The 14,204-nt window shown below is 43.4% G+C and overlaps 2 protein-coding genes across 2 annotated transcripts; both read right to left on the bottom strand.

The window, feature by feature from the left end:
• Nucleotides 1-3,842: 3,842 nt before the first annotated feature.
• On the bottom strand, nucleotides 3,843-4,220 carry LOC130463155 (uncharacterized). The gene has a single exon (XM_056832202.1). It carries the CDS (start codon nucleotides 4,218-4,220, stop codon nucleotides 3,843-3,845), a length of 378 nt encoding a protein of 125 aa, XP_056688180.1.
• Nucleotides 4,221-7,319: 3,099 nt separating this feature from the next.
• Nucleotides 7,320-8,955, bottom strand: LOC130463154 (uncharacterized). Its single transcript, XM_056832201.1, has 2 exons — nucleotides 7,777-8,955; nucleotides 7,320-7,604 (listed from the first exon to the last, which is right to left on the bottom strand). Exons 1-2 carry the CDS (start codon nucleotides 8,953-8,955, stop codon nucleotides 7,320-7,322), a joined length of 1,464 nt encoding a protein of 487 aa, XP_056688179.1.
• Nucleotides 8,956-14,204: the final 5,249 nt, after the last annotated feature.

Below are 14,204 nucleotides of genomic sequence, written 5' to 3'. Positions count from 1 at the left end.
TCGATTAAGTCTCAAACACTAAGGATTTCAGGAATCCGAATCTGACTAAGAAAACAGCCCAGACCCTATTTTCAACGCCTGGCTCTGGGCGCCGAAATCTTCGGCGCCCAGGCCTGGGCGCTGAAATTACCTGGGTACGTGTTTTTTCCTAATTCTTTATGGATTAGAACTCTGCAATTCTATCTTTCCACGAACTCTTCCCTATAAATTCAGCCCCAAATTCAACGTGAAAAGAACATACAACACAACATACAATTATATTCTAAGTATTGACTCCAACCCTTAGCCTAAGCCTCACGCTGCGAAACTGTTCACGCGTTCTGTCGCAATCGATCCGTAAATCGAACAGAACGTATCCTGTCCCATAATTGAGATTCGTTAAATAAAAAGGAGAAATAGCAAAGTCAAAGTGGTTAGTTTTCTGAGAACCGTGGCGCACCTCTCAAGGGTGCGTCGTAATGTGCCCCTTCTCGATGATTTAATTGCTTTCCTCGCCCTTTTTATGAACTGTTAAACTAACTAAATCTGATTGTTCTATCACGCCTAACAAATATAATATTTTCGGGAAATTGGATTATCATGCTAGGTCCCTTAATACTATTTAAATCAGATAATCACGATCGATCTAGTATTATATGTTGCATATTGCTAAAATCAACTCAGATTAGTTTAATAGTTAACGCATGTCCCTTCAATTATTTATGCTGAGCTAGTAAGGATATCCTGCCTCTGGAGTTATCGACGAGCGAAGTACTCCTCTCGGTAGTTACAGTCCCCCGAACCCTCAATATCTACCTTGCGGGTGTATGTTGAGAGATCCCCACACCAGGGATCACAAGGAAACCTACGGCCGTCGTGGTCAAACATAATTGCACTCCCTTTATGTCACGATAACCGGGTTTTGTCAGTTTTTCTCATTGTCGTTAAAAACTGAATGGCGACTCCTATATTACTAGTCAATTGGGTGTAAACTCACAGGAAATCCAATTACACTTGATTGAATAAAAAGAATCGTCACACCCACGAGGGATGAGGTCACGCATTAGCCTCGCGCTTTTTCGACCCCCTCACACCGTGTACAGCTCCATTTTAAAACTGGGCATGAGGTTTCCTCCTCACCCGTTTGTGGTGGAGGTACTGGACGGCTTCAACATAGGGTTGAACCAGATGTCTCCCAACTCCTGGGCCGGCGTGTTTGGATACATTGCCAGGTGTGAACTTGAGGGCATCACCCCTTCTTAACCAGCGTTTCTCAGAATAGCTTCAATGTCCAAAGTTCCTCAAGCCGCCGAGGGTTGGCTAGCCCTTAGTTATAAGGGAGCATACAGGACGGTCATGGGCAGGGCGTCCAAATGGCACCACTGGCGAAAGAAGTGGGCAGTTATCAGGACTACTGATCTGGAGATGTGTAGCCGAATGAGGCGGTGGACTCTTCAACCCTACTTTGTTGGAAGAAGTGGTTCCTTTCCTCCGATTTCTGCCGCCCTTTGGAAACGGATTTCGTCCCTTTTCAAGGCCAAGCCGCTCACAGTAGGAACCAAGACGGCCTATATACTTGAGGGGTGGTTGCCCAATTTGGATCAGTTGGACGATCCTACCTTCCTCTCGGCTGTGGGCTTGTGTCTGTATATGCCGAGGGGTAATACTTTGTAACCTGAGTCTTTCGTTATCTTGTCCTTTTTTATGTTTTCCTGACGTCTTCCTCTTTTTTCAGACGAGGCCATGGAGAAGCTGGACGACGCAGCCAAGGGCCGAGTGGACATGCCGCTGGCTGGCTGAGGTGCTTGATGCAAGTACCTTTAGGCTCTGCAACGTCAGAAGGCCGCTGAGCATGCCAACCCGGAGCAGGCCGTCCAGCAGCCTGATCCTCCAGCGGAGGAAAAGAAGGTATTACTTATGCCTTCTAAAATATGTGATCTCCTTCAGTGTTTGCGACTGACGTTGTTTTATCTTCCAAGGGTTCGAGGAAGGCTGCCACGACCGCGGCGCCGTCCTCCAAGTGCAAAGCTGGTGGCACCGGAAAACCTTCCTTCAAGCCGGCAGTATCTAAGGCGTCTTCGTCAGCGAAGGCGTCCCAACGCATCAAAGGGTGTTTTCCCAAGACACTCCCAGGGCTGGGGAGTTTGCCTCTCCTAGTTCCCAGAAAGCTAAGAAGGCGATTGATCCGCTTGGGGGAATTCCGGAAGAGGTCCGCCAAAAAATTCCTCCGAAGACGGCGGAGAGGGCTAGGAATTCTATTCCGACATCGTAACCACTTGCCGTTCTTCGTCAGGCAGTTCTATAGTCTCTCCCAGAGATTCTAAGGCTGTTGTTTTTCCAATAGAAATACCCGACCCTCAGAAAGCCATTGATGCTGAGTTGGATTAGATCCCTTCTTCAGGCCTGTTTACTTCTCGGGACCGCGTCAAGATAATGAACCAAATGCGCAGTGCTATTCCTCCGAAGTACGCTGAGACTCTTCCCGAGGCGGCCGAGACTCAGCTCGCTGCCATGCAGTCCTCTATTCTGGATGTAGGTTTTATTGTCCTTGTCTTTAGGAAAATGTTTTCTTTTTGTTTCGAAATTTACACTTTCCGCTTTGCAGATGTTTATTCTGCTGGACTCGCTGAAGAAGTGGCGCACTTCCCTGGTGCATGAAGAGGATAGACACCGCCTTCTTGCTAGTCAATGCGGCGATCAGCATTTTGCTGGGCTAGAGGAGCTTCGTCTCAACAGGAAGGAGGAGATCAATGCGCTGACCAAGTCCCTGGTTTCTCAACGTGCTGAAAACAAGCAGCGTCTTGAATAGATTGACCGGAACTTCCAAGAGATAAATGATCTATCTGAGAAGACAAAAGAGAAAGAGGCTGAGCTTTCTCGTCTTGACGCCAAGTTTAAGGAATTGGAGTCACAGCTGGAGGCGGCTCGTAAGGAAGTGGCTAAGTCCAAGGAGGTGCGTAGCTAGTCTGTCGTGCTGGGCGAGAGGTCGATCCGAGGAGGCATTGAACTGGCTTGGAATTCAGAGTTCGCTAGTATGCGCCCCTTCAGCTGGTTCGAGAAGTTCATAGATTATCAGGTGGAGGTGGAGAAAGCCCTGAAAGAAGGACGTCCTCCTCCTGAATTTGTTCCCGGCGATGATGATGAATGAGGCATTATAGGGGCCTTGTATTTATTTTGGGATTTTTTTTTTCTGCGACGCCTCGCTTAATGGCGCTATGTGCATAATTTGTAATTATGACTAACTTATTGGAATGACTAGGCGTCTTTGAACGTTTTTATTCTTTGTTTTATATTATTTGTCGTTCCTGTTTATTATTATGATGTTGGTCAGTTTAACATTTATAGCCGTCTCCCCTAAATAGGGATGGAAATTATTTTCCTTGGTCTTTATTGCCAAGGTCTTTAGCTACTTCATATAGCTGCTGAAAAATGTGTATCCCTTGTGTTCTAGGTGATCAGCCTAGTGAGGGTGCTAATCTGGGCCACTTCTTAGGCCTTTAAACGACTAGTCTTTAATTCTTAAGAGAATGTTATTGTCTGGGCCTTTTTAGGAGATTGGATAACGTATTTGACAAAAATAAAGATTTCCTAGCAAGGCCGGCTTGCAGGGAGATTTTTCATTTAAAATTCATTAAGTCGTGCTACATGATGCGTCTATAGTGTGGACGTCTTCATTCTTACAAAATGTTCATTCATTAAGAAAGAAAACATAGATGTCAATTTTAGAAAAAGTATTTCTTCAAGTTGTCCGCATTCCAGGTACGTAAAATGGGACGCCCCTGCATGTCTTGGATCTGGTAGGTTCCGTCACGAACTTCCTCATAGATCTCGTATGTACCTTCCCAGGTAGGGGTGAGTTTCCCTTATTCATTAGCACGTCCAACGACTTCCATCTTCCTTAGCACAAAATCTCCAACCTTTAAGATTCTTCTGGAGACCCTTTTGTTGTACTCTCTAGTCATTCGGAGTTTGTATAGTTGCTGACGTAGAGCTGCGTTCCCTCTGGTTTCTGGTAGGAAATCCAAGGCCGCCTTCATCATTTCCCAATTGGCATTTTCATCAAATAACATGACGCGTAGAGTTGGTTCACACATTTCTATTGGTAGGACGGCTTCAGCTCCATATGCTAATAAGAATGGTGTTTCTCCTGTGGAGTTTTTTGCCGTTGTCCGTATAGACCATAAAACATTGGGTAACTCGTCGGCCCACAACCCTTTTGCTTCATCAAGCTTCTTTTTCATCCCTTCAGAGATGATTTTGTTGAATGCTTCCACCTGTCCGTTTGATTGAGGGCGGCCAACTGATGCAAAGAATGTCGTGATGCCATGATCAGCTAACCAGCTTTTCAACTTGGGTGTCTTGAATTGTGGCCCACTATCAAAGACAATAGATTGAGGCACACCGAATCTTGTAATAATGTTTTTCCAAATGAAGGCTCTCACGTCCTGTGCCTTTTTGTTTTTCATAGCTTCAGCTTCTACCCATTTGGTGAAATAGTCGACAGCAACTATCACATAGCGCACTCCTCCTGGGGTCGTCGTGTAAGGACCTAGTAAGTCCTGATGGGTTATGATACATATGACAAAACATAAATCATGCGGAAAAACCATAAAGCCAGGAAAGCATATTATTTACACATAATCATTTAGCATAGTTTATATGCATACACTTTGTTGCGTGCCCTCCCTAGCTGCGCCCGAACCGAACAAGAACAAGTCTTTAGGACTCCATGTTTCGTCCCTCCGTAGATAGTCCACAGCACGTCCGGATCCGCCTTAAGCTTGACCAACTAGAATCACCCTTAAGGTAGTATAGATTTCGGCTGATTAGGGGCAAGAGAGTGGCTGATTTTTTCTTCAAAATCTTACCTTTAGAATACTTCAATTGTATCTATAAATTATGACCCTAGGCTCCTATTTATAGAGGTATGGAAAAGGAATCATAATCCTATTAGGATACTAATTAGTTTAATTAAAATCCTGCTAGGACTCTATTAAATAAACTTTATCTAATAGGTTTAGGATTTAATCTTTTATCGAATCCCGATAGCTTTAGGATTCGCACACGAGCATCGCACGAGCACCGTACACCCGCGCAGGCCTTGCGGCCCACGCTGAGCGCACATCGCCTCGGCCCATGCCCGCTGCCTGTGTCCGCGCGCGCGCCCAAGGCCTTGGCTGGGCCTGGCTTGCGCTGGGCCTGGTTGAGGCTTGGCGTGTGTTGGTGATGCGTGTGGCTTGCTGGGCGACGGCCTGGCTTCGTGCTGGGCCTTCGTCTAGCGATCCTCGTCCAATGCTAATTCATACGATACGCTTCCGATTAAATTCCCGATTCCGGAATTCATTTCTGATACGAACAATATTTAATATTTCCGATTCCGGGATTAATTTCCGTTTCGAACAAATATTTAATATTTCCGTTTCCGGAATTATTTTCCGATTCTGACAATATTTCCGTTTCCGGCAATATTTCTGATACGATCCATATTTCCGTTTCCGGCAATATCATCGTTTCCGGAGTATTCATTTCTTGCTTGTGACGATCTCAGCTCCCACTGAAACCAAGATCCGTCGATTCCGAATATCCATAGATGGAGTATTTAATACCATTAAATAGATTGAGGCACACCGAATCTTGTAATGATGTTTTTCCAGATGAAGGCTCTCACGTCCTGTGCCTTTGTGTTTTTCAGAGCTTCAGCTTCTACCCATTTGGTGAAATAGTCGACAGCAACTATCACATAGCGCACTCCTCCTGGGGTCGTCGTGTAAGGACCTAGTAAGTCCATCCCCCATTTGGCAAATGGTATGGGGCTTGTGATGGGTGTTAGCTTCTGAGCTAGTCGTCGAATTAGATGAGCAAACCGTTGACATTTATCACATCTCTTAACCAAGTCAAGGGCGTCTTCTTTGAGAGTGGGCCAATAATACCCAGTTCTTAGAGCTTTCTCTGCCAAGGCCCTCCCCCCCTATGTGAGAGCTGCATAGTCCCTGATGCAGATCTTCCAGTACTTCGTGCCCCTTTTCTGGGGTTACGCAACGGAGAAGAGGTCGTGAGATTTGTATAAAGTCCCATTCCATATCTCAAACCAGATGCATTTCTTTTGCAATCTTTCTGCCTGCTTGGGATCTTCAGGGAGTACTCCATTCATTTTAAAATTGACTATATCGTCCATCCAGGTGGTCGTCCGGTCTAGGATGGCCGTCCTCGCGACATCAATGCTCTTGGTCTGCTTCACCTCCCAAAATACATGACGCGGGGTGTCGCAAGACGCAGAGCTGGGCGTCTGCCTTGCTGTTTTTAGACCGCGGTATATGTTGTATTTCGAAGCTAGTCAGCTGTTGTATTTCTTGGCGGACTTTTTCCATATCTCATCATGGTGTCGTCCTTTGCTTCGTATTCTCCCTTTACTTGGCTGACAATTAGCTGTGAGTCAGATAGGACCAAGACTTCTTCTGCTCCTGCTGCTTTGCCCATTTAAATTCCACATAGTAAAGCCTCGTACTCAGCTTCATTGTTTGACGCCTGAAAGTTGAAGCGCATTGCATACTCATAGACATCCCCCTCTGGTGATTCGCAAATGATGCCGGCTCCACATCCATTTTGGGTGGCGGACCCGTCCACACGGACTACCCATTGTGTCTTGTCATTTTTCAAGTGGGCTGGCCTAGTCATTTCCACAATAAAGTCAGCAAAGGCCTGCCCCTTTATTGCCTTCCGAGGTTCATATGAAATGTCGAATGCATTGAGTTCGATTGCCCAATTGAGCATTCTCCCGGACGCCTCCAGATTGGTAAATGGCCGTTTCAGAGGTTGATCTGTGTACACTATCAGCCGATGGGCCAAGAAGTAAGGGTGAAGCTTCTTGCTAGCCAAGAACAGGGCTAACCCAAATTTTTCAATAGTTGGGTACTTAAGCTCGGCGTTCTGTAGCATGTGGCTGATGAAGTAGACGGGTAACTGTACTCCATCCCTCTCTGTAAGTAAGACAGCGCTTAGAGCGTAGTCTGAGATGGCAAGATAGAGGCATAGAACCTCCCCTTGGAGAGGGCTGACTAGGCGCGGCAGAGTGTGCAGATGCTCCTTCAAACGAAGGAAAGCGGCTTCTGCCCGTGGCGTCCATTCGAACTGGGTCCCCTTTTTTATGGTGCTGAAGAAGTAATGACACTTATCTCCAGCTCTGGACAAAAATCGTCCTAAGGCGGCAAGACAACCAGTCAGGCGTTGCACCTCTTTAACTGTCTTTGGGGACGTCATAGTGATGACTGCTTGTACTTTGTCAGGATTGGCCTCAATGCCCCTTCGTCAATTAGAAAACCGAGAAACTTGCCAGAAGTGACTCAGAAAATGCATTTCTTTGGATTGAGCCTCATTTGGTATGCCCTAAGGGTCTCGAAGGTCTCCCGCAAGTCGCCGAGGTGGTCAGTCCATTGTCTGCTTTTTACAATCATGTCATCAATATAGGCTTCTATGTTCCTTCCAAGCTGTTTTGCAAAAATTGTGTTCACTAAGCGTTGGAAGGTGGCTGGTGCATTTTTTAGGCCGAACGGCATCACCTTGTAACAGTAAAGACCCTGCTCTGTGACAAACGATGTCTTCTCCTGATCTTCAGGCCATAAGGGAATCTGATGAAATCCAGAGTAGGCGTCCATAAAGCTCATCATAGCATGCCCTGCCGTTGAATCGACGAGGCGATCTATCTTTGGTAATGCAAAGCTCTTTGGGGCAGGCTTTGTTTAAATCTGTATAATCGACGCACATTCTCCACGTCCCGTTGGGCTTGGGCACTAGTACTACATTGGCCACCCAATTCGGGTACTGACATGGGCGTATAAAGCCCGCGTCCATCAATTTTTGCACCTCGGCGGCGGCTAAGTTTCTTGCCTCCCCATGATTCCTTTTCTTCTGTCGTACTGGTTTCATGGCACTATCTACATTCAATTTGTGCACGTCTACTGCTGGATCAATGCCTGGCATTTCTTCTACTGTGAAGGCGAATATTTCTTTGTATTCTCTTAGCAGTTGCACCAGTGCTGCTGCCATGGGATCGTCAGGCGGGATTCCAATAGGAACAGTTCGAGATAGATCCTTTAGGTCCAGGACTATATCATAGTGTGCTCCCACTGGCTCAGGTCGCCTGTTCGCACTATGAGCCATATGTGTTTCTTTGAGTTTTCGCTTGCTTTTCAGTGGTTTCAACTGTTCGCTCTTCTTCGGAGAAGCTCCCCAGACTGCCGGTTCCAACGTAGATAGGTAGCAATCTCTGGCCAGTTGTTGGTTTCCGTAGAGGGCTCCAATGCGACCATTGCTTCCCACAAATTTAACTAGCAGTAAATGGGGGACAATTACTGCTTTTAGGTCATTGGGTGCTGGACGGCCAAGTATGATATTGAAAGAGGTGAGGCTTGCTACAATCGTAAATCGGACGACACCTTCTTTAGTTACTGGAGGGGTGCCAATGGAGACGGGAAGCAGGATGGAGCCAATGGGGCGGACGACACTTCCCCCAAAACCTACAAGGGGCCTAAACACTTTTTCTATCGTTTCAGGGTCATGCTTCAATTTCTTTAGGCATTGCAAACTGATTATGTCGGACGAGCTCCCTGTGTCTACCAGCACTCTTTTCACCCTGAGATTGGCCACTCTAATTTCCAGAACCAAAGGATCATCATCATATGGTGCTGTTGTCTCGCGGTAATCGTCTTTGGAAATTTCCACAGGGGATAAATCCATTTTCTTAGTGCAGAGATGAGACGAACTTGTTTTCCGTCCTTCTCTAGACGGTGCTCCTGCCGCCATCCCTCCTGATATCACTGCTACGAACCCTTCGTCTGAATAACTGCTGTTGTTGTCAGAGATGGGGGAGGCACCCGACTCCTCGCTTGTTTTCTTGTTGGCTTCATTTGCACCCATCAAACAGAGGTACTGACGTAGGTATCCTTTAGCCACGTAGCCAACCAATATCTTTCTCAGCATCCAACAGCTTTGGGTGTCGTGCCCCTCCTCTTTGTGAAAGGAACAGAATGGGGCCTTCTGTTTCGATGCAGTCGGCCGTTTGGGGGACCACTGTTCTATTCCCAGATTCTATCCCTTGGCTAGGAGAATGTCTTCAAGAGCCGTGTTGTATACAAACAGGTTTCCCGTTGACGGCTTCTTCCGTTTCCTTCTTACTTCATTGCCTCGGCCAATATCTTTCCGGGTGAGGTTTGCGTGCCGCCTTCTAGGGGTTATGATGGAGGGCCTACTTGTGAAATGACGATCTTGAGGCTTGCAAGTTGGCCGTCGTGGTGGTAGGCTGGTCCGCCATCCCGGACGCTCTTCTCTTACATGGAGACTTTCTTCCTTCAGAGGCCGTCTTTCCCTGGGTGGGCCGCGACCATTTGCTACTGGCTCCACCGCTCTGCCGCTTCCCTGCACTGGGTTGGCTTCGCCGAAGGATCTGGTGATTTCTTCTTGGAGGACGTGCTGAAATCCTTCTTGCCATTCATCAGTGATGTTCTGATGGAGACCATTCAACAGGTGCCTCAGGGATCTCGCGGAAGCTGGACGGCTAATTGAGGCGTCAAAATGCATGTTACCCTTGCTTCTAACAGGAGCTGCCCATTGTTGATAGCAGACCGTGCTCCTTCCGCGCTTTCCTCAGATTGTTGTTCGTCCATGATACTATACCTCCCCACAGACGGCACCAAATATTGTGGGATCTTTTACGGTGATGACGTGTCACGCGTTCCTCGGAGGTATCAAGTATGAGCCGGCACGAATCTCTGGCAACCTGCAAAACAATAATATTCCCGTAGGAATATTCCCTCCGATGCCTAAGTAAGTATAGGCTAGAGAGAGAATTAATTTTACAGAGAAGGCAGAGCAAAGATAGTTTAAAGTTGGTGGGAATGAATTGATTGCCCCCCTTACCTTGGGATCTGAGCTATTCATAGGGCTTGGGTTTCTTGGGAATTGATCCCACAACGCTAGCTGCAAGATGTGTTGCCTACTTGGGATTTAAGACACGTGCCCAGGGGTAAAAATGGATGGACCCTTTGCAATTTGGGCATGGCCACAAAGAAAATAGGCTTTTGATAAAGACATTGTTCTTTTATTGTTTAAGTATGTAGGCTTGAGCCATCTTCCAGGCCTTGGACCCATGGGTCACCTGGAGGTGGGATGTACTCACCATTCAGCCCTTGGGCCTTGTTGTGGAGATATCCAAGCCCACATCAAAAAGAAATTAGCAGTGTTTGATTTTGGATAGAAAATAGGATTTATTAATGATCGATCTTATGGATTACTAAAAAGAACTTTAACTAAAAGATAAATTAGAATTAAAAATCATAAAATCTTTTTAAAAACACAATTGTCTACTACTATTGATACTATCCAATGGGTTGTAATGACTCTTATCTTGGTAGTTGAATTCATTCCATAAATCACTAAAAGTATTAATGCGTATTGGTATGGTATCGAAGTACTTTGTATAAGATACTCTGTATCCATTAATTAAATTAGGCCTTCACTAACTCCTGTATGAATTTTATTCCTTCTCAATACCTTTGGTTGCAAAATTGCAGTTAAATAACTTTGGTACTTATCTCGGGCATAGGTAATTGAGTATGTATCTTGGTGTGAGACTCGAGTATTCTCATCATCTGATCTTTTGCCTAAATTCAGAATACAGTTTGACCATCCAATTTTGACAATGTATAGTAATCAAATTAATAATTTCAACATGTATGAGTTAATATCTCAAGTCACACTCCGTATTAGATATTGAGGTGTTTATATATTTGAATATGATCTGAATCCAATCAAAAAATTTATTAGTAAAATCATATAATACAACACAATATAAATTAACCCGTGCATTGCACGGGCTTAAATTACGTTAGTAGTATCATATGAAAATAATAATCTATCTAATATATTTTATGTCCCATGTTAAACAAATAATTTCAGAACTATCCCTCACCCCCCTCCACTCTAAAATGACATGGTGCCCACTTGTTTTACTTATTAAAATATCTACCCCAATCCCACTTGTTTTATTACTTCATTTCATACAATTCTTCTTCTTAATACCCGTGCCCGGCCAAGTGTATCCCTTAAATAAATACGGAGGGAGTATCAAAATTTTGTTTTTGATGGCTGTTATCGGAGTGCGTATTAAATTATTATTATTGCTTTAAAAAAATATGATAAGAGACCTGTTATCTGTAAAAATAGATCTCTTCCTTTTTTGTATGAAAAAAGTATAAAAATGTGAAAGAGACCCCCTTTATTTAATATGGGGTCTGAATTGATTTAACAAAGAAATCAAGAGACCCAATTTCTTTAATGATGAATCTCTTTATCTATTAAATTATTTTTTGAGTTACTATTTCTCTAATAAATGTCTCTTCTTTATTTATAAGAAACCTCCTCTAATAAGGGGGTCTCTTTATCAAAGAGACATTTGAGATAGAGACTTGTCCAGAGGAGGTCTCTTAGGCATATTTGGACGGGTCTCTTTGCCTATTTTTGTAGTAGTGAGGCGCTGGGAATCAATACAGAAATTCCAATAACAGTAATAGAAACAATCTATTTTGTGGGGCATTGCAAGATGAAGAATAATACTATTGACAAATGTTGGAAACTACATGGTTATCCGGAGGATTTCAAAGGAAAGGGTAAGAGAATAGCAGCAGCAGCTCGGTTGGATGAGTACACTCCTAAAGAAACTCAAGAAGAAGATGGATCTGGTGTTGTTCATGCCCCTTTCACTGAGGGACAGTATAGTCAATTAATGAAATGTTTTCACACTCAACAAGTTGCTAACCAAGCAGAAAACTCTGGCTCACACTCTCTTGGACTAGCAACCAGCTACCAACCTCAAGGTACATTATGTCTTATGTCTAGTATTAACAACAAATGGATCCTAGATAGTGGAGCAAGTGACCATATGTGTTCAAATTTGTCTTTGTTCAAAACCTTTGAACTTGTAAATGATGGCAAACACACCATTACTATATCTGATGGCACTGACTACAAGTAAAACATAAAGGTCTTATAAATCTGGATGGAGGAATTATACTCAAGAATGTACTTCATTTTTCCGGGGTTTAAGTTCAATCTGGTTTCTATCTCCAAGTTGTGTTGTGATGCAAATTGCTCAATTTCATTTACAAATGGTGAGTGTTTTATTCAGGATCATTCCGGGAACAAGCATATTTTGCTTGGTAAGCTGGAGAAAGGCTTATACAGTCTAGATGAAGGATTTTTGAGTTCAAATATCAATCTAGGATCCAATAAGTATGCTATGTCTACCACTAGCTCAACTGTAGTTCAAGAAGCCAAATTATGGCCTTTAAGACTATGACACATGTCATTTGGTAAAGTAAAGAACCTACAAGGTGTAGATGTACAAGGTTGTCTAGCTGAATCTTTTTGTCAGATATGTCCCTTAGCCAAACAGACTAGATTCCCTTTTCCAACTAGTTGTATTAAGACAACTAAGTCTTTCGAATTGTTACATTATTGATGTATGGGGACCATATTCTGTATTGGACTCATCTAAGTGTAATCAGTTCCTTACTATTGCTGATGATTACACTCGAATGACTTGGACACGTTTTTATGAGAAATAAAACACATTCGGCGACAATCATGACTCAATTTCTTATCTATGTTAAATCTCTGTTTGAACTGTCATTCAAGAGTGTTAGATCAGACAATGCTCCTGATCTCAAAGAGGGAGCAATGAAGGAACTATTCATTAATAAAAGAATTTTGAACCAGAAGACTTGCAGCCACACACCTCCACAAAATGGTGTGGTGGAAAGAAAACACAGGTATCTTCTTGAAACTGACAGGGCGCTGGCTTTTCAATCTAAACTGCCTGAAAAATATTGGAGTCATTGTGTTCTTATTGCCACATATTTGATTAACAGAATGCCATTGAAAATCATTAACTTCAGCACTCCCTATGAAAGGCTATTTAAAAATAAACCTGACCTTTCTCATTTAAGGAATTTTGGATGCTTGTGCTACATTACAACCTCAAAAGTTCACTGATCCAAGTTTGATCCAAGGGAATATCCTTGTGTTTTCCTTGGTTATCCACCTAACCAAAAGCCTTAAAAAATGCTAAACCTAGACACCAACAAATTGATTGTTTCCAGAGATGTCATTTGTTATGAATAACACTTTCCTTTTCATTATTCTCCTATCCCAAAATCAACATATTCTACTCAATTTTTCCTTACCATCACATCTTTTCCAGATTCCTCATCCATTCCTCTTTTTCTAAATACCTCTAACTCACACAATCTTTCTGAATATCCATCTGAAACTTCTGACTCCCCATCTGTTACATCAAGCCACATTACTACCTCAGTTTCCCCTAATTCATTGCCTCCTACTTTTTCTTCTATTCTCTCTACACCTCTTACACACCCTACACCAGAATCTCCTCCTGTTTTAACTATAGTACCTACTGCAACTCTTCACAGAAGATCAACTAGGCTATCTAAACCTCATCCCCACCTCAATGACTTTGTTTGTGCTAATCATGTCATACATAGGTGCAATCTAGTCTCCTATAACAGCCTTTCTGAGCACCAAAAGGTCCTTATTTCTGCTCATATGGACCACAATGAACCAACTTCTTACAAAGAAGCTGATAGGGACAACAATTGGCTAGTTGTTATGGAAAAAGAGATTACAGCTTTGAATAACAATCATACCTGAGATTACAGCGTTGAATAACAATCATGGTTGCAAATGAGTTTTTAGGATTAAAAAGAATGCTGATGGATCTATAGAACGATATAAAGCCATATTAGTTTCCAAGGATTTCACACAGAAATATGGTATTGACTACCATGAAACTTTCTCTTCTGTTGTAAAAATGTCAATTGTTGGATGTCTTAAAAAATATCTCTTGCTGCCAGTAGGAACTGAAAATTGTTCCAATTGGACATTAATAAATATTTTTCTACATGGGAACCTAGATGAAGAAGTTTATATGAAGGTCCCTGAGGGTGTTGATGCTCCTGCTGGTCATGTTTGCAAACTCACTAAGTCCTTATATGGCCTCAAACATGCATCTAGGCAATGGTTTGCTCGACTTCTGGATAAGCTGAAATCCCAAGGCTACAAACAATAAAAGAATGACTATTCTTTGTTCATTAAGCATGAATCTTCTGACATCATTGTGGTTGTTGTGTATGTTGATGACATTATAATCACAGGTT

This window comes from Spinacia oleracea, chromosome 6 (genome assembly GCF_020520425.1).
Source record: "Spinacia oleracea cultivar Varoflay chromosome 6, BTI_SOV_V1, whole genome shotgun sequence".
Classification (NCBI taxonomy): domain Eukaryota; kingdom Viridiplantae; phylum Streptophyta; class Magnoliopsida; order Caryophyllales; family Amaranthaceae; genus Spinacia; species Spinacia oleracea.
The sequence above is the reverse complement of the archived record's forward strand: the minus strand, read 5'-3'. Positions and strand labels throughout refer to the sequence as shown.

Coding starts and splice junctions, on each gene's coding strand:
- LOC130463154 (XM_056832201.1), bottom strand. CDS start 8,955: ATGCTGAGAAAGATATTGGTTGGCTACGTGGCTAAAGGATACCTACGT. Junction 7,605..7,776: donor ACCCGAATTGGGTGGCCAAT/GTAGTACTAGTG, acceptor GGATTTCATCAG/ATTCCCTTATGGCCTGAAGA.
- LOC130463155 (XM_056832202.1), bottom strand. CDS start 4,220: ATGAAAAAGAAGCTTGATGAAGCAAAAGGGTTGTGGGCCGACGAGTTA.